Genomic DNA, 17,690 nt, shown 5'->3' with positions numbered 1-17,690 from the left:
TCCTGTCATCTGCGAACAGTGACAGTTTTACTTCTTTTCTATTTGTATTCCTTTTATTTCTTTTTCTTCTCTGATTGCCGTGGCTAGGACTTCCAAAGCTGTGTTTCTCTGCTCAATCCCTCCCATTAACATTAACAAATACTCTCTCAGCTTAATTCCTGAGCCTTATTTCCAAACAAACTGCTACTGTCCTATTTCTTCCTCTTAGCAGCCAAAGTTCTAGAAAGAATTATCTAAGTTTGTTGCCTCAATTTCTTCTCCTCCCATGTGTGCTTTAAGCCACTTTAAAACAACTTTGGCCCCTCTCACTAATTCAAAATGGTGATCGCTCTGAAGTGACCAGTTATCTCCGTGTTACTGAATTGAATGGATGTCCTCTGGTCCTCACCTCACTTGACTCTCAGCAACAGTCAAAACTATCGCCCACTCTTTCTTCCCTCATTCTGTCTTCCTTGGGCTTCTTCCACAGCTACACATTCTCTTGTTCCTCTTATCATGGCAGCTTCTCAGTGCTTTGCTAGCTCTTCCTCCTCTAATGGACCTTTAGATGCTGGAGTTCCCCAGGAATTGGTTTTACTCGTTTTTTTTTTTTTTTCCTCAGTTTGCACTCTTTCTCTAAATGTTTTCATATATACATATGGCTTCAAATATCAGTTTTGCAAAGTGTGGTTCATGGGCCAGCCTGTACCAGGATCACTTGCAGAGGGTGAAGTGGGGCATGTGGCAGAGTGGGAGAAAGGAGTGTTAAAATTCAGATTCCCTGGCCCAATCCAGGGCCTACCAAATTAACTATGGGTGGAGACTGGGAATCTGCATTTTAAATTCATTCTCCAGGTTATTCCCATACCAACTAAAGTATGGAACCACTAATTTGATTTGTCACATTAACAAGGACCGCTCAACATCTCCATCTGCTGACTTATTAAAATCATTGCCTTATTTTCTCAAATGTTAGGAAACAAAAATCAGAAAAACAGGAACAAAGTAAGGAACAAAAGAGATGAAAGAATTATCTGCCTCATGAATAATCAAGATTGGATTATGTCAGCTTTTGACTTTCCTAGCTCCAAATGGGAACTGTTCTATATTTGGGTTTTAATTTTTAATCCTTATCCAACTGAATAAAAATGTAAGAATTGGAATGACTATTTCATCACACACAGTCTCTTAAAATGCAGCATTTTATTCTTTTGTTGTTATTTCTGAGATATACAGAGTAATAAAAGTAATAACTAGAATTATGACTTATAACATTATACCAGAACATATAAGATTTTTAGAAATTTCATGTAATGTCTGAAACATTTATATTAACATATTTCCATACAAATAACCCAAAGAAAGTTTAGTATTAGTTGTTTTGTTTATTTGTTTTATACTGCAGATTCTTATTAGTCATCAATTTTATACACATCAGTGTATACATGTCAACCCCAATCGCCCAATTCACACCACCATCCCCACCCCACCACGGTTTTCCCCCCTTGGTATCCATACGTTTGTTCTCTACATCTGTCTCTAAACTTCTGCCCTGAAACCGGTTCATCTGTACCATCTTTCTAGGTTCCACATACATGAGTTAATATACGATATTTGTTTTTCTATTTCTGACTTACTTCACTCTGTGTGACAGTCTCTATATCTGTCTATGTCTCAACAAATGACTCAATATCGTTCCTTTTTATGGCTGAGTAATATTCCATTCTATATATGTACCACATCTTCTTTATCAATTCATCTGTCAATGGACATTTAGGTTGCGTCCATGACCTGGCTATTGTAAATAGTGCTGCAGAGAACATTGGGGTGCATGTGTCTTTTTGAATTATGGTTTTCTCTGGGTATATGCCCAGGAGTGGGATTGCTGGATCATATGGTAATTCTATTTTTAGCTTTTTAAGAAACCTCCATACTGTTCTCCATAGTGGCTGTACCAATTTACATTCCCACCAACAGTGCAAGAGGGTTCCCTTTTCTCCACACCCTCTCCAGCATTTCTCATTTGTAGATTTTCTGATGATGCCCATTCTAACTGGTGTGAGGTGATACCTCATTGATGTTTTGATTTGCATTTCTCTAATAGTGATGTTGAGCAGCTTTTCACGTGCTTCTTGGCCATCTGTATGTCTTCTTCGGAGAAATGTCTATTTAGGTCTTTTGCCCATTTTTGCATTGGGTTGTTGGTTTCTTTAATATTGAGCTGCATGAGCTGTTTATATATTTTGGAGATTAATCCTTTGTCCATTGATTCATTTGCAAATATTTTCTCCGATTCTGAGGATTGTGTTTTGGTCTTGTTTATGGTTTCCTTTGCTGTGCAAAAGCTTTGAAGTTTCATTAGGTCCCATTTGTTTATTTTTGTTTTTATTTCCATTACTCTAGGAGGTGGATCAAAAAAGATCTTGCTGTGATTTATGTCAAAGAGTGTTCTTCCTATGTTTTCCTCTAAGAGTTTTATAGTGTCCAGTCTTACATTTAGGTCATGAATCCATTTTGAATTTATTTTTGTGTATGGTGTTAGGGAGTGTTCTAATTTCATTCTTTTACATGTAGCTGTCCAGTTTTCTCAGCACCACTTATTGAAGAGACTGTCTTTTCTCCATTGTATATCCTAGCCTCCTTTGTCATAGACTAGTTGACCATAGGTGTGTGGGTTTATCTCTAGGCTTTCTATCTTGTTCCGTTGATCTATGTTTCTGTTTTTGTGCCAGTACCATATTGTCTTGATTACTGTAGCTTTGTAGTATAGTCTGAAGTCAGGGAGTCTGATTCCTCCAGCTCCGGTTATTTCCCTAAAGACTGCTTTGGCTACTCGGGGTCTTTTGTGTCTCCATACAAATTTTAAGATGATTTGTTCTAGTTCCGTGAAAAATGCCATTGGCAATTTGATAGGAATTGCATTGAATCTGTAGATTGCTTTGGGTAGTGTAGTCCTTTTCACAATATTGATTCCTCCAGTCCAAGAACATGGTATATCTCTCCATCTGTTGGTATCATCTTTAATTTCTCTCATCAGTGTCTTATAGTTCTCTGCATACAGGTCTTTTGTTTCCCTAGGTAGGTTTATTCTTTTTGTTGCAATGGTAAACAGGAGTGTTTCCATAATTTCTCTCTCAGATTTTTCATCATTACTGTATAGGAATGCAAGAGATTTCTGTGCATTAATTTGGTATCCTGCAACTTTACCAAATTCATTTATTAGCTCTAGTAGTTTTCTGGTGGCATCTTTAGGTTTCTCTATGTATAGTATCATGTCATCTGCAAACAGTGACGGTTTTACTTCTTCTTTTCTATTTGTATTCCTTTTATTTCTTTTTCTTCTATGATTGCAATGGCTAAGACTTCCAAAACTATGTTGAATAATAGTGGTGAGAGTGGACATCCTTGTCTCGTTCCTGATCTTAGAGGAAATGCTTTCAGTTTTTCACTGAAAAACATCATTGAGAATCATTGAGAATGATGTTTGCCGTGGGGTTGTTGTATATGGCCTTTATTATGTTTAGGTAGGTTCCCTCTATGCCCACTTTCTGGAGAGTTTTTATCATAAATGGGTGTTGAATTTTGTCAAACGCTTTTTCTGCATCTATTGAGATGATCATATGGTTTTTCTTCTTCAGTTTGTTAATATGGTTTATCACATTGATTGATTTGCATATATTGAAGAATCCTTGCATCCCTGGGGTAAATCCCACTTGATTATGGTGTTTGATCCTTTTAATGTGTTGTGGGGATTCTGTTTGCTAGTGTTTTATTGAGGATTTTTGCATCTATATTCATCAGTGATATTGGTCTGTAATTTTCTTTTCTTGTAGTATCTTTGTCTGGTTTTGGTATCAAGGTGATGGTGGCCTCATAGAATGAGTTTGGGTAGTGTTCTTTCTTCTGTACTTTTTGGGAAGAGTTTGAGAAGGATGGGTGTTAGCTCTTCTCTAAATGTTTGATAGAATTCACCTGTGAAGCCATCTGGTCCTGGACTTTTGTTTGTTGGAAGATTTTTAATCACAGTTTCAATTTCTACTTGTGGTTGGCCTGTTCATATTTTCTATTTCTTCCTGGTTCAGTCTTGCAAGGTTATACCTTTCAAAGAATTTGTCCATTTCTTCCAGGTTGTCCATTTTATTGGCATAGAGTTGCTTGTAGTAGTCTCTTAGGATGCTTTGTATTTCTGCGGTGTCTGTTGTAACTTCTCCGTTTTCATTTCTAACTTTATTGATTTGAGTCCTCTCCCTCTTTTTCTTGATGAGTCTGGATAATAGTTTATCAATTTTGTTTATCCTCTCAAAGAACCAGCTTTTAGTTTTATTGATCGTTGCTGTTGTTTTCTTTGTTTCTATTTCATTTATTTCTGCTCTGATCTTTATGATTTCTTTCCTTCTGCTAACTTTGGGTTTTGTTTGTTCTTCTTTCTCTAGTTCCTTTAGGTGTAAGGTTAGATTGTTTGAGATTTTTCTTGTTTCTTGAGGTAGGCTTGTATAGCTATAAGCTTACCTCTTAGAACTGCTTTTGCTGCATCCCATAGTTTTTGGATCATCGTGTTTTCTTTGTCATTTGTGTCTAGGTATTTTTTGATTTCCTCTTTGATTTCTTCAGTGATCTCTTGGTTATTTAGTAACGTATTGTTTAGCCTCCATGTGTTCTTGTTTTTTACGTTTTTTCCCCTGTAATTCATTTCTAATCTCATAGCGTTGTGGTCAGAAAAGGTGCTTGATATGATTTCAGTTTTCTTAAATTTACTGAGACTTGATGTGTGACCCAAGGTGTGATCTATCCTGGAGAATGTTCCGTGCGCAGTTGAGAAGGAAGTGTAATGTGCTGTTTTTGGATGCAACGTCCTAAAAATATCAATTAAATCTATCTGGTCTGTTGTGTTATTTAAAGCTTCTGTTTCCTTATTTATTTTCATTTTGGATGATCTTTCCATTGGTGTAGTGAGGTGTTAAAGTCCCCCACTGTTATTGTGTTACTGTCGATTTCCTCTTTTATACCTATTGGCAGTTGCCTTATGTATTGAGGTGCTCCTATGTTGGGTGCATATATATATTTATAATTGTTATGTCTTCTTCTTGGATTGATCCCTTGATCATTATATAGTGTCCTTCATTGTCTCTTGTAACATTCTTTATTTTAAAGTCTATTTTATCTGATATGAGTATTGCTGCTCCAGCTTTCGTTTGACTTCCATTTGCATGGAATATCTTTTTCCATCCCCTCACTTTCAGTCTGTATGTGTCCCTAGGTCTGAAGTGGGTCTCTTGTAGACAGCATATATTTGGGTCTTGTTTTTGTATCCATTCAGCAAGCCTGTGTCTTTTGGTTGGAGCATTTAATCCATTCATGTTTAAGGTAATTATTGATATGTATGTTCCTATGAGCATTTTCTTAATTGTTTGGGTTTTTTTTTTGTAGGTCCTTTTCTTCTCTTGTGTTTCCCATTTAGAGAAGTTCCTTTAGCATTTCTTGTAGAGCTGGTTTGGTTGGTGCTGAATTCTCTTAGCTTTTGCTTGTCTGTAAAGCTTTTGATTTGTCCATCGAATCTGAATGAGATCCTTGGTAGAGTAATCTTGGTTGTAGGTTCTTCCCTTTCATCACTTTAAGTATATCATTCCACTCCCTTCTGGCTTATAGAGTTTCTGCTGAGAAATCAGCTGTTAACCTTATGGGAGGTTCTCTTGTATGTTATTTGTCGTTTTTCCCTTGCTGCTTTCAATAATTTTTCTTTGTCTTTAATTTTTGCCAATTTGATTACTATGTGTCTCAGAATGTTTCTCCTTGTGTTTATCCTGTATGGGACTCTCTGTGCTTCCTGGACTTGGGTGACTATTTCCTTTCCCATATTAGGGAAGTTTTCAACTATAATCTCTTCAAATATTTTCTCTGGTCCTTTCTCTCTCTCTTCTCCTTCTGGGACCCCTATAATGCAAATGTTGTTGTGTTTAATGTCGTCCCAGAGGCCTCTTAGGCTGTCTTCATTTCTTTTCAATCTTTTTTCTTTATTCTGTTCTTCAGCAGTGAATTCCACCATTCTGTCTTCCAGGTCACTTATCCATTTTTCTGCCTCAGTTATTCTGCTATTGATTCCTTCTAGTGTAGTTTTCATTTCATTTACTGTATTGTTCATCTCTGTTTGTTTGTTCTTTAATTCTTCTAGGTCTTTGTTAAACATTTCTTGCATCTTCTCGATCTTTGCCTCCATTCTCTTTCCAAGGTCCCGGATCATCTTCACTATCATTATTCTGAATACTTTTTCTGGAAGGTTGCCTATCTCCACTCCATTTAGTTGTTTTTCTGGGGTTTTATCTTGTTCCTTCATCTGGTACATAGCCCTCTGCCTTTTCAGCTTGTCTATCTTTCTGTGAATGTGGTTTTTGTTCCACAGGCTGCAGGATTGTAGTTCTTCTTGCTTCTGCTGTCTGCCCTCTGGTGGATGAGGCTATCTAAGAGGCTTGATGGGAGGGACTGGTGGTGGGTAGAGCTGACTGTTGCTCTGGTGGGCAGAGCTCAGTAAAACTTTAATCCACTTGACTGTTGGGTGGGGCTGTGTTCCCTCCCTGTTGGTTGTTTGGCCTGAGGCAACCCAACACTGGAGTCTACCTTGGCTCTTTGGTGGGGCTAAGGACAGACTCTGGGAGGGCTCACACCAAGGAGTACTTCCCAGAACTTCTGCTTCCGGTGTCCTTTTCCCCACAGTGAGCCACAGCCACCCCTGCCTCTGCAGGCGACCCTCCAACACTAGCAGGTAGGTCTGGTTTAGTCTCCTCTGCTGTCACTGGTCCTTCCCCTGGGGTCACTGCTCCTTGCCCTGGGTCCCGATGCACACAGTACTTTGTGTGTGCCCTCCAAGAGTGGAGTCTGTGTTTCCCCCAGTGCTGTCGAAATCTTGCAGTGAAATCCCAGTAGCCTTCAAAGTCTGATTCTCTCGGAATTCCTCCTCTCATTGCCGGACCCCCAGGTTGGGAAACCTGTCATGTGGCTCAGAACCTTCACTCCAGTGGGTGGACTTCTGTGGTATAAGTGTTCTCCAGTCTGTGAGTCACCCACCCAGCAGTTATGGGATTTGATTTTACTGTGATTGCGCCCCTCCTACCATCTCTTTGTGGCTTCTCCTTTGTCTTTGGTTGTGGGGTAACTTTTTTGATAAGTTCCAGTGTCTTCATCTTGATGATTGTCCAGCAACTAGTTGTGATTCTGGTGTTCTCACAAGAGGGAGTGAGAGCACTTCCTTCTACTCCGCCATCTTGGCTCCTTTCCCACTAGCTTTGTTTTTTAAATTGAGGTTTCTTTAAATTAAGGTACTCTGATAACACTTCTCCTGAAGAGAAAAAAGAATGACACTATGTGAGCAGTTATAACTCAGTTATAACGTCTATGGAGAGAATCTTGGGTTTATCTCCACTAATTTTATAACATATCAGAGACATAAAAGATTATAAATTTTGGTATAAGTAAAATCTGTGTTAAATGACAGTCTTCTGAACACTGTTTTTAAATTTTCACTTGGGTTTTTATTTGACTATCCTAGTATATTGATTCATTCAGTAAAGATTTGTCGAGCCACTGCTCTGAGTTGGTGGTTGTTGTAGGCAAACAGCGGAGAAAAAGAAAAGGCACATTCCTGCCTTCATGGCGCATCCATTTTTAGTGGGCCACAAGCTTACTCTTTTTTTTTTTCTTTTTTTTTTTTTTTCCGGCACGCGGGCCTCCCACTGCCGTGGCCCCTCCCGCCGCGGAGCACAGGCTCCGGACGCGCAGGCTCGGCGGCCATGGCTCACGGGTCCAGCCGCTCTGCGGCGTGTGGGATCCTCCCGGACCGGGGCACGAACCCGTGTCCCCTGCATCGGCAGGCGGACTCTCAACCACTGCGCCACCAGGGAAGCCCTTTTTTTTTTTAATTTTTATTTATTTGTTTATCTATTTATTTTTGGCTGTGTTGGGTCTCCGTTTCTGTGCGAGGGCTTTCTCTAGTTGTGGCGAGCGGGGGCCACTCTTCATCGCCGTGCACGGGCTTCTCTCTGTCGCGGCCTCTCTTGTTGCAGAGCACGAGCTCAAGACGCGCAGCTCAGTAGTTGTGGCTCATGGGCCTAGTTGCTCCGCGGCGGATCTTCCCAGACCAGGGCTCGAACCCGTGTCCCGTGCATTGGCAGGCAGATTCCCAACCACTGCGTCACCAGGGAAGCCCCAGAAACTCACTCTTTATCATCCTTAGTTATTGAGATCCAGGATCACAAAATTCTTTTTTTCTTAAAGCTGAGTTGTTGTTTTTTTAATTTATTTTTGGCTGTGTTGGGTCTTCGTTGCTGTGCGCGGGCTTTCTCTAGTTTCGTCGAGTGGGGGCTGCACTTCGTTGTGGTGTGTGCGCTTCTCACTGCAGTGGCTTCTCTTGTTGCAGAGCATGGGCTCTAGGCGCGTGAACTTCAGTAGTTGTGGCACGTGCGCTCGGTAGTTGTGGCTCACGGGCACTAGCGCGCACACAGGCTCAGTAGTTGTGGCACATGGGCTTAGTTGCTCCACAGCATGTGGGATCTTCCTGGACCAGGGCTCGAACCCATGTCTGCTGCATTGGCGGGCAGATTCTTCACCACTGCGCCACCAGGGAAGCCCACAAAATTCTTTGTTAAAGGATCAGGTAGTAAGTATTTTAGGCCTTGTGGGCCAAGAGGCAAAATGGCAGATATTATGTAGGTATTTGTATAAACATTTAACCATTTTTAAATGTCAAAATTGTCTTTAGCTTGGGGCCATACTAAATTCGGCAGTGGCTAGATTTTGGACCATGGACTGCCAAACCCTGATCTAGATTAAAAAATTTTAGCCATGTTTGGCATTTTTAAAAAATCTCATTTAGGGTCTCCCTGGTGGCGCAGTGGTTGAGAGTCCGCCTGCCGATGCAGAGGACACGGGTTCGTGCCCTGGTCCAGGAAGATCCCACGTGCTGCGGAGCGGCTGGGCCCGTGAGCCATGGCCGCTGAGCCTGCGCGTCCGGAGCCTGTGCTCCGCAACGGGAGAGGCCACAACAGTGAGAGGCCTGTGTACCGCAAAAAAAAAAAAATCATTTAGCCTCTTTCCAGTTAATCATTGAGATCTGTTGATTTTTTTCCTTCTCAAATGTGTCATTTCTGTCCCGGTTACCCTGCCACTTCCCTTGTGTCCACCGATTGGACAGTCCTCCTGCAGTCAGCCATCCTGCCCTGCAGCCGGGGCCTGCGTCTCCTCAGCAAAATGGTTTTTCCAGTCAGGCTTATCCCTTTGATGTTTAGGAAATGAATTTCCTCCTGTGACACTTGATTTTACCTCTGGACTACATTGACTTTTACAAGGAATTACAAAGTGCCTCCTTATAGCTCTCTCACACTGATCAAATTTATACCCATTGGGATCCTACAGAACTAGTGTAATCCCTTTCCTGTGTGACATTTCTTCTTCTTCCTTTAGCTGTCTCTTAGGGGCTTGTCTGCACCCTAGTTTGCTCTTCTCAGAATGAGCTTCAGTTTCTATTACTTTAAAAGTGTTTCAACTGGAATTGAACATTCTGTTTCAGTGTGGTTCAGTCTTCAAAGAGATCAGGACTCTTCATTTGCGAAGTGTTTACTGAGCGCATACTATGTGCCATGTACTACTCAGTGCTGAAGATGCAGCAGTGAGCAGATGGACAGAAATCTCGGCCCTTAGCAAATTTACATCTTGGGCGGCTTGCCTGGTGGCACAGTGGTTAAGAATCTGCCTGCCAGTGCAGGGGACACGGGTTCGAGCCCTGGCCTGGGAAGATCCCACATGCCGCGGAGCAACTAAGCCTGTGCGCCAAAACTACTGAGCCTGCGCTCTAGAGCTCGTGTGCCACAATTACTGAGCCTGCATGCCACAACTACTGAAGCCCACATGCCTAGAGGCTGTGCTTCACAGCAAGAGAAGCCACTGCAATGAGGCCCGTGCACCACAATGAAGAATAGCCTCTGCTCGCTGCAACCAGAGAAAGCCCACACACAGCAACAAAGACCCAACACAGCCAAAAATTTAAAAAATAAATAAATTTTAAAAAATATTTACATCTTGGCAGAGGGAGCCAGACAATTGATACAACGTACAAGTAAATTATGTAGTTTGTAGAAGATAAATGCTGTAGAGAAAAATTGAGCAGGGGAAATTGAGTGGTAGGGCAGACTCCCCAAGAAGGCGATTTTTGAGTGAAAATTTAAAGGAGGTGAGAGAGCCAGCAACATGAATATGTGGGGAAGGAGTGATTCTCCATATATTCCCTATATATAAGGTAAGTGTATATATATATATATATACACATATATACTTATATAAGTAAGCCAGTGCAAGGGTCCTGAGGCAGGAGGGTGTCTGACATGTTTGAAGAAGAGCAGGGAGGCCAGTGTGGCTGGAATAGAGTGAACCAAGGGGGAGAAGGCAAGAGATGAGCCCGGAGAAGTCACAGAGACCAAATGGTACAGGCCTCAGTAACCACAACGGGCTTTAGCTTCCAATCACAGTGTGGTGAGGAATCAATCATTGGAGGGTTTGAGTAGAGGAGTAATGTGATCTGACTTACATTCCAGAAGGATCAGTCTGGCTGCTGTGGAGGGAATAGACTGAGGAGGGGCAAAGCTTGTAATAATTCAGGCAGGAAGGAAGGGGGCTTGGATCAGAGTGGTGGTGAGAAGTGGTTGGACTGTGGACATTTTGAAGGTCAGCTCAACAGGGTTTCCTGATGGGTTGGTATTGGGGAATGTCACCCTTCTTACTCTAAGCCTCTTCTTCTGCTTAAAAGCACAAAACTGGGATGGAAACTCAGTGTGGCCTGAGCATTACTGCCTCATACTGAACTCACTGTCCGCTAAAACTCCTAAGTCTTTTTAAAAATCTCACATGTGCTAATGCTCAAATACCCCTTTTATTTATTTTAAAAAAATGTTTTTTAAAGTACTCCTTTTAATTTTTACTTGGCTTGTTGCCAAGTTAAAGATCTTACCTTCGTTTGTAAGAGATTTTATTTTGCTAGATTTGACTGATTGCTCCAAACAGTCAAGGACTTTGGGGAACCCTTAGTCTGTTATCCAGGATAGTAGCTTCTCTGTCGGCTCCGTGTAAGCCCACACATTTCACAAGCATGCCTTCTGTATCTTCCAAAACTCTGATGGATTGTTGAGCAGACCTATAGCAGACCTCCAGAACTCCCCTCTAGGCTGATTGTGGCTTTTACAGTTTTACACTCCCTGATCAGAATTGGTTATAATCCGCCTAACTTGAGATCTGGTCTCTGTGAAATCCACAAAGATGCCATGTGTTGTTTAGCTGCCTTCCTGAGATTATGTACAAATACATATTGCTCATCTATTCGAATTGTCTGATTTACCAGTATAGAATCCACCATATCAATGGGGAGAGACAGACAGACAGACAGACGGAGGCAGAGTGAGGTGTGTATCTGATAAATTTACCCATAATGAACTCATGCTCTTAGTGCCCAGTACTTTCTTTAAAGATAAACAGTGTATTGTGAAGACTCTCTTTTCTCCAGTGCTCACCAACTGTATTTTTCTGATACATTTGAGACTCTTGCTCGGGATCAGCACCCATCTTGCAGGCTATAATCTGCAGACCCTGCTTTCTGTGCCCATTTTGAGGATCAGAATTGCAGCCTTCCAACCTGTCCTGTTTTCCATGGTCCCCGAATATCAGCAGGTTTGCTGATCTCATTTGTTCCCATCACTTTAGAACTCTCTCCCCGTAGGGCTGTGTCATCACCCACCTCACCCCCAACTTAATCTGCTCTAATCACATTACCTGATGAATTTTAGGAATTCACTGTGACTCCGGAGGAACCTTAGGAGAGTCCTAAGTGGCTCCCTGCCGTTAATCTAAATGCCACTGGCCTTGCTTTCAAAGCCCCCTTCTGGTTGCCCTTTTTTTCCTAGTACCCACCACTCCCAGATGTTTTACTCTGGTCAAACAATTTTGTTTTTTAAATTAAAGATGTCGATGTTTGATGTTTGCTTCTACCTCTGTGATTTCTGTCCGTCTGTCATTTCTACGTTTCTTCTGCCCACACGAGTCTCTCCTTCAGTATTGCAAAATTCAACGTTTAATTGTACAGCAATTTACATTTGTTCCCCTTTTGTTAGATGGGTTAATTTTGTCTCCCCCAACTACCTTTTCTTTGAGACCATGTATTATACTGGTTTAACAGCTCTCAAAATGCCTTGCACAGTGTCCTGCCTGACATCATAGTTAAGTATTCATTAAAAACATGCTTGTTTATTGTATTCTCTATTGTAGTTGAAGATGCCCACACTGGAATTTTTAAAGGAAACAGCAGACAGACAGTTTGGAGGGGCTATTTGGTATGTTACTTTAAATTAACTGTATTTTTGCAGTAGATTAGAATAAAAGTATGAGAAATAAAACTTTTACTTTGAGAGGCTTTTTAATGTTTACTTTTCCTCTAAGCCTAGCTTTCTAGTACTAGTGAATATCGATTTAAATAATTGTAATATTCTTATTTTGAAGCTTGTGTGATGCAATAGGTATTTACTAGTTTTCTCAGCTGTAAGTTTTCACCAGCCTTATGATGTGGAAAGTGAGTTGTGTTTTTCCCCTTTTTATTTCAGACAACAGATAAGGAAGTCCCTGGGTTAGTGCTAATGCAAGATTTGGCTTTCCTGAGTGGATTTCCACCTACATTCAAGGAAACAAATCAACTGAAAACAAAATTGCCAGAAAATCTTTCTTCTAAAATAAAACTGGTAAGAGCATAGAAAATAGAGCAATTAGTGTAGCACATCCCATTTCATGCGTGCCTCTTCTCTGTGGCCCCCTTTGTTATAGTATAGCCGACAGTCATAAGCAAAGAGGGTCTCAGTTCTGTCACAGTGTTGTCACGAAGACAGCTCTTTATTTGTAGAAGATCCTCCCTTTTTACTCTTTATTTGGGCAAAATTCTGAGTCTTAACTTGGTTTGTTGGTTTCCCAGACAGAAGCAGGATTCATTTGTTTAACAAATGAGCTTCTACTGTGTGTCAGGTGCAGTTCTAGCTGCTGAGAATGTAGCAGTGGACAAAGCAGACAAAAGCCCTGATGGCAGTGGAAGCATGGAAGGAGGGGATGGGGGGAAATCAGACATGTGGTGGTAGGTACACACAGGCTCCTGTGGATTTATGAAGAGCTTCCACTCACAGAGGGGGGATGCTTCAGATTTTTGGAACATTTGATAATGTGAAACCTTCATTCATTAATAGCTAGTTGAGCCACTAACATATTTAGTATTTATACTTATTAACTCTTCACGCTTGACCACCGAGGCCATTCGCGAGTTGACTTTGGAGATGGTGACATGTCTTTCCATAACATTTCTTGTTCTCAGAGCCATCTGTCTGATTCATGTAGGGCACAGTCCGTGTGGGTGTACTTTCCTTTTGACCTTATGCCAAGATGCCTGCTTTTCTGTCAGAAACAGTCCAGGTTGTAAAACGTGAATGTTTCTTCTCTCAGACTAGAGGGCATAAAGTTCTTGGCTCAGAATTCGTTAGGCTCTGCTTTTCTTGATTTTACAAAAAAAAAGTTCTTTAAATTCTGCCACTGTGTTTAGCTTCCTGCTTCTCAGTCCCTGCTCTTCTTGATGTCATTTAACAGTTGGGAGGTGAAAGGGTGGAGGTAGTGGCAGGGAGAGCTGTGACTCGGGGAGAGTCGGTTATTTAGTTCATGTCTGGACCATGTTTTCTCTCTGCCGGTCAAAGTTCCTGTTTAACTTGTTTCCTTTTCCCCTTAAGTGTTTCACTGTTTTAAGATACATTGTATTACCTTTGTAAATACCATGGTAATATGAATGACATTTATGCTTTTTCTTTTCTTCATATTTTCCTCCATAACTTTCTTTATGGTACCTGGAAGTATGGTGATGCCCGGCTAGATTAGAGTTGAGTAATTTCTTAATCTGCAGTTATTTTAAAATAGATATTCCTCCTTCCCTGAATTATTTTCAGTATGGATTTGGGCAGATAAAACCATAGATTAGCATTCATTTCAGCCAATGTTTATTTGGCTTCTTGGCTTCCTAGCTGTTGGTTCTACAGTTATAGACATATGCGCATCTGTACGTTTGACCAGCACATGTGCTGCTAGGTGGGCGTGTCCTGCCAAAGATCACCAGCCCAAGTCGTGGTCACCCCGCAGCAAACGAGTTTTTGGGCAGTGTGGAGTGGTGTGTGCCAGGAGACGCTGGGGGCGCAGGAACTTGAATTGGGCAGTAGCACCACCAGGCTCGGTACATGTGGACGCCCCCTCCTCCGTCATTCACCCAGTTGGAGGTTGATCTGGATTCCCCAGACTTGTCTCTGTGGAGGCCGGCACCTCCTGGGGGTACAGCCAATTATTCGCAATGTGCATTGCAGCTTACTGTCACGACGCCAGCACCTGCGATTGGCTTCAGAGATGAGGACTTCTGATCTTTTGGAGGCTAGAGAGAAAATGAGAAAGAGGAAGCACAGAAGGAGAGCATCAGTATTCAAGCCTGGTTCTCCAAGGGACTCTCTTTCCTTGGGTCCCACTTTCTGGTTCTATTATGGGCACCCTGAGAATGGAGTTTCCAGTCATTGGGTTCCCAGTCCCTTTAGTGAGCGTTGATTAAACACCTGCTGTTGTGCCAGGGACTGTGCTAAGGATAACTGGGTGACTAAAATCACTTAGTGTTTGGGTGTGATTGCTTCCAAACAAAGTGTTTGTACAAAGTGCTGGGAGAACATGTGGGCTTCGGTTGTACTGCAGGCAAAGACGGCTTTGCAGAATAGGAAACATTTTGGCTGGGGCCGTGCACAGAACAGCCGTTCTTCCAGCAGAGAAGCCAGTGGGAAAGGCCTTTCTGAGAGGAGGGAGCAGCTTGAGCAGAGGGCTAGGGGCTTGCAAGTAAATGGCCTTTTCAGAGAACCGAGGCAGCTGTTCAGAGGCCAGAGTCCAGGTGGGGATTTTCCTGATGCTGAGACTGGGAAGTTAGGCAGAGGCCAGATCGAGAAAGATCCCCTGGTGAGGAGGCCGGACTTTATCCGGGAGGCAGAGCGCGTCTTGAGGAGGAGAAGGACCCGGTTCAGGTCTGCAGAACACGGGAGCGGAAGGTGTAGCAGGTGGACATTAAACAGGAAGCCGGAGGCAGGAAAGCCAGTTCAGCCGCTGCTGCCGTAGCCCAGCAAGACACTCAGGTTCCACAAGTGCCTTGGCAGTGGTGCCAGTGATGAGAGTGGTTCCAGAGCCATCTGAGAGAAACCTTCAGCACGACCTGCTGACTTATTAGCTACTGGAGCAGATGGAAGGAGAAATGAAAGGGGAAGTGGATGTGACCAGCAAAGATGGATGTGGTGGCATTAACCACACTCAGAGCTTCATGGGAGAAGCGAGGTTTTCAGAAGGACCCTGAGAGCTCAGTTTGGGGTGTTACATTGGAGGGGCCTGTGGCATGTGGGAGGGAGGACCGTTAGACATTGGGCTTCAGGACCTGAACAGCTGAACCTCTGTGCCCTCCCAGGCTCCTCCAGGGGGCCTTTGCCAAGGCCTGTGGACCCCAAGCCACCTAGCACTCAGTTCTGTCCCAGAGACCCTGGCCGGGCTGTGAGCATCTCAGGACAGGTACTGCCTACTCATCTTGTGCCCTAGTGATCACCTTAGGAAAATGTCTGAAATTTCAAAATACTTTTCTAGAATAAAAGCAGCTTGGATAGAAGAGATTAATTAAGATAAGGGTATTTTCCAAATAAATTTAAAATTAAATTAGGATATTAAAGTACTACATTTATTTATCCTATAGTAGTGATTTTTGCACTCCAGGGAGCCCCTCCAAGGTTCCGTAGGAGCCACTGTGGGAGGAGAGGCTGGGGGAGGGCAGCGAGACTGTTAGGTACCCAGATAGAACAGACAGAATGTTTGCCCTGCGTGGCCCGCCTCCCATCCGTCCCCTACATAGCGAGGCAGAATAGAGACGGCAGTGAGAGCTGACCTTGGGTGAGTGCTTTGTGTATACCAGACGCTGTTAAGGTGAGAGAAAGTAATCAGGAAGACAACACACGTGTGCATGTGCGTGCGCGCGCACACACACACACACACACACACACACACACACACACACACAATTTGCAGTAAGAGTTAATGCCTACATAATAAAAAGGGCCTACATAAACTCTCCTTTTGGCCTATATAAACTCAGGAAGCTTTGCAAGATGAGCTAAGTATAGTCATGTAGCATATACAAGAGATCAGAATGAGCCCAGAGTAATTGTTTGCTCTGTTTTATAAATTAAGAAAGAAGGCTAAAAAATCAAGAAAGAAATTGGCCCTATTAGAAGAGCCAGTTCAGCAGAAGGATGTTGCTGTCCTAGATGACTGGTTTTCAACCCTCTCTCTGCTTTTTAAGCTCTGAAAGCCTCTTTTCACAGGAAATTGTATGATACAGAGTTAAAACAAAAAACGTATCAAGGGTGGTGTGGGCTCTGGTCAAGGTGGGGAAGCCTGCCTGTAAAACGTGTTGGTGCTTGTGGTGTTCCCTCCTGGATTTATGGTTGCTTTGAAAACGTTGCCTCAAGGTGGTTTTCCTGTGGAAACACTTCAAGCAGCCAGGACACCCGTCGTGTGGGCACGAGAGCTGTTAGACACCTGCTGGCAGGTGTGCTCTCCACCAGTGTTCAGCGAAGTTACCTTGCAGGGCTTTCCCCAGTGTAGGCAGATGGGTAATATTCTAGAACAGAGGTCACAAACTGGGGACCAGATGCGTTTTGTTTGAATGCATGCCAATCAGAAATATTTGCGCTACCATTGAAAACCAGGAGATTTCATGTAACACTGGGGATTCTGGCCTCTCCAGAGATCTGGCAGCCTTTGTCACTATTGACTAGTGGCTGCAGTTTTCAGATGGGGCCTGAGATGTCCCATTTGCCAAAGCCCCTGACTCTCTCTTGTTTCTAAATACTTGGTCCACTGCATCATTTGGGAAATGTGTCTGGCCTGTTCAGGTCTTCTGTTTTTGGTGATACTGGCTTACTATTTCATACATGTATGTGAAACTTTTAATCTTTTAAATATACGTAGTATACATTGAATACGTACAATATGTAGCATATAGCAGGGTACACAGTATGTAGTATATATATGTATTGTATGTATTTAAAGGTCGAGGATCAAACTGGGAAGTTTAAGGTGTCTCTTCTTTGTTGTTCAGTTTTTCCACATGTAACCCTCTTGTTATTTTATAGTTGCAGTTGTATTCAGAGGCCAGTGTAGCACTTCTAAAGTTGAATAACCCCAAAGATTTCCAAGAACTGAATAAGCAGACGAAGAAGAATATGACCATCAATGGAAAGGAACTGACCATAAGTCCTGCATATTTATTATGGGATCTGAGTGCCATCAGCCAGGTAAGGGATGCAGAGATTGTTTTAGAACCCGAATTGAGGGCTTTGATTATTAAAGATTTATGAGTCACTGTATTAGAAGAAGGAAGAGGGCTTACAGAGAGGTCACTTGATGGGCACGTCTCTAATTTTCCCGTCACCGCCATTGGTTTATACTAATTGAAAGTGACCTAGAATCAGATCCAAGAAATTTTTCTTCAAAAAATGTGTGAAAGAAATGCTGTTTTTGTTGTGCTGTTTTAAATATGCTGAGTGTTCTGCCTTTTTTGTAATGTGTAAAAGCTGGACACGGTCTTTGGAAGT

The 17,690-nt window shown here is 42.4% G+C and overlaps 1 protein-coding gene across 6 annotated transcripts in view; it reads left to right on the top strand.

The window, feature by feature from the left end:
- GNPTAB (N-acetylglucosamine-1-phosphate transferase subunits alpha and beta) overlaps positions 1 to 17,690 on the top strand; it is a 92,524-nt gene that overhangs the window by 44,031 nt on the left and 30,803 nt on the right. For all 6 annotated transcript variants that reach the window (XM_027107342.1, XM_027107341.1, XM_027107339.1 and 3 more), the window contains 3 exons: positions 12,277 to 12,341; positions 12,609 to 12,743; positions 17,229 to 17,390. In XM_027107342.1, coding sequence (XP_026963143.1) covers positions 12,277 to 12,341; positions 12,609 to 12,743; positions 17,229 to 17,390 — 362 coding nt within the window. The remainder of the gene's footprint in view (positions 1 to 12,276; positions 12,342 to 12,608; positions 12,744 to 17,228; positions 17,391 to 17,690) is intronic.

The sequence above is a fragment of the Aethalodelphis obliquidens genome, unplaced genomic scaffold, assembly GCF_003676395.1.
Source record: "Aethalodelphis obliquidens isolate GAN/ISIS:26980383/991018 unplaced genomic scaffold, ASM367639v1 scaffold8, whole genome shotgun sequence".
In the NCBI taxonomy this organism is placed as follows: domain Eukaryota; kingdom Metazoa; phylum Chordata; class Mammalia; order Artiodactyla; family Delphinidae; genus Aethalodelphis; species Aethalodelphis obliquidens.
The sequence above is the reverse complement of the archived record's forward strand: the minus strand, read 5'-3'. Positions and strand labels throughout refer to the sequence as shown.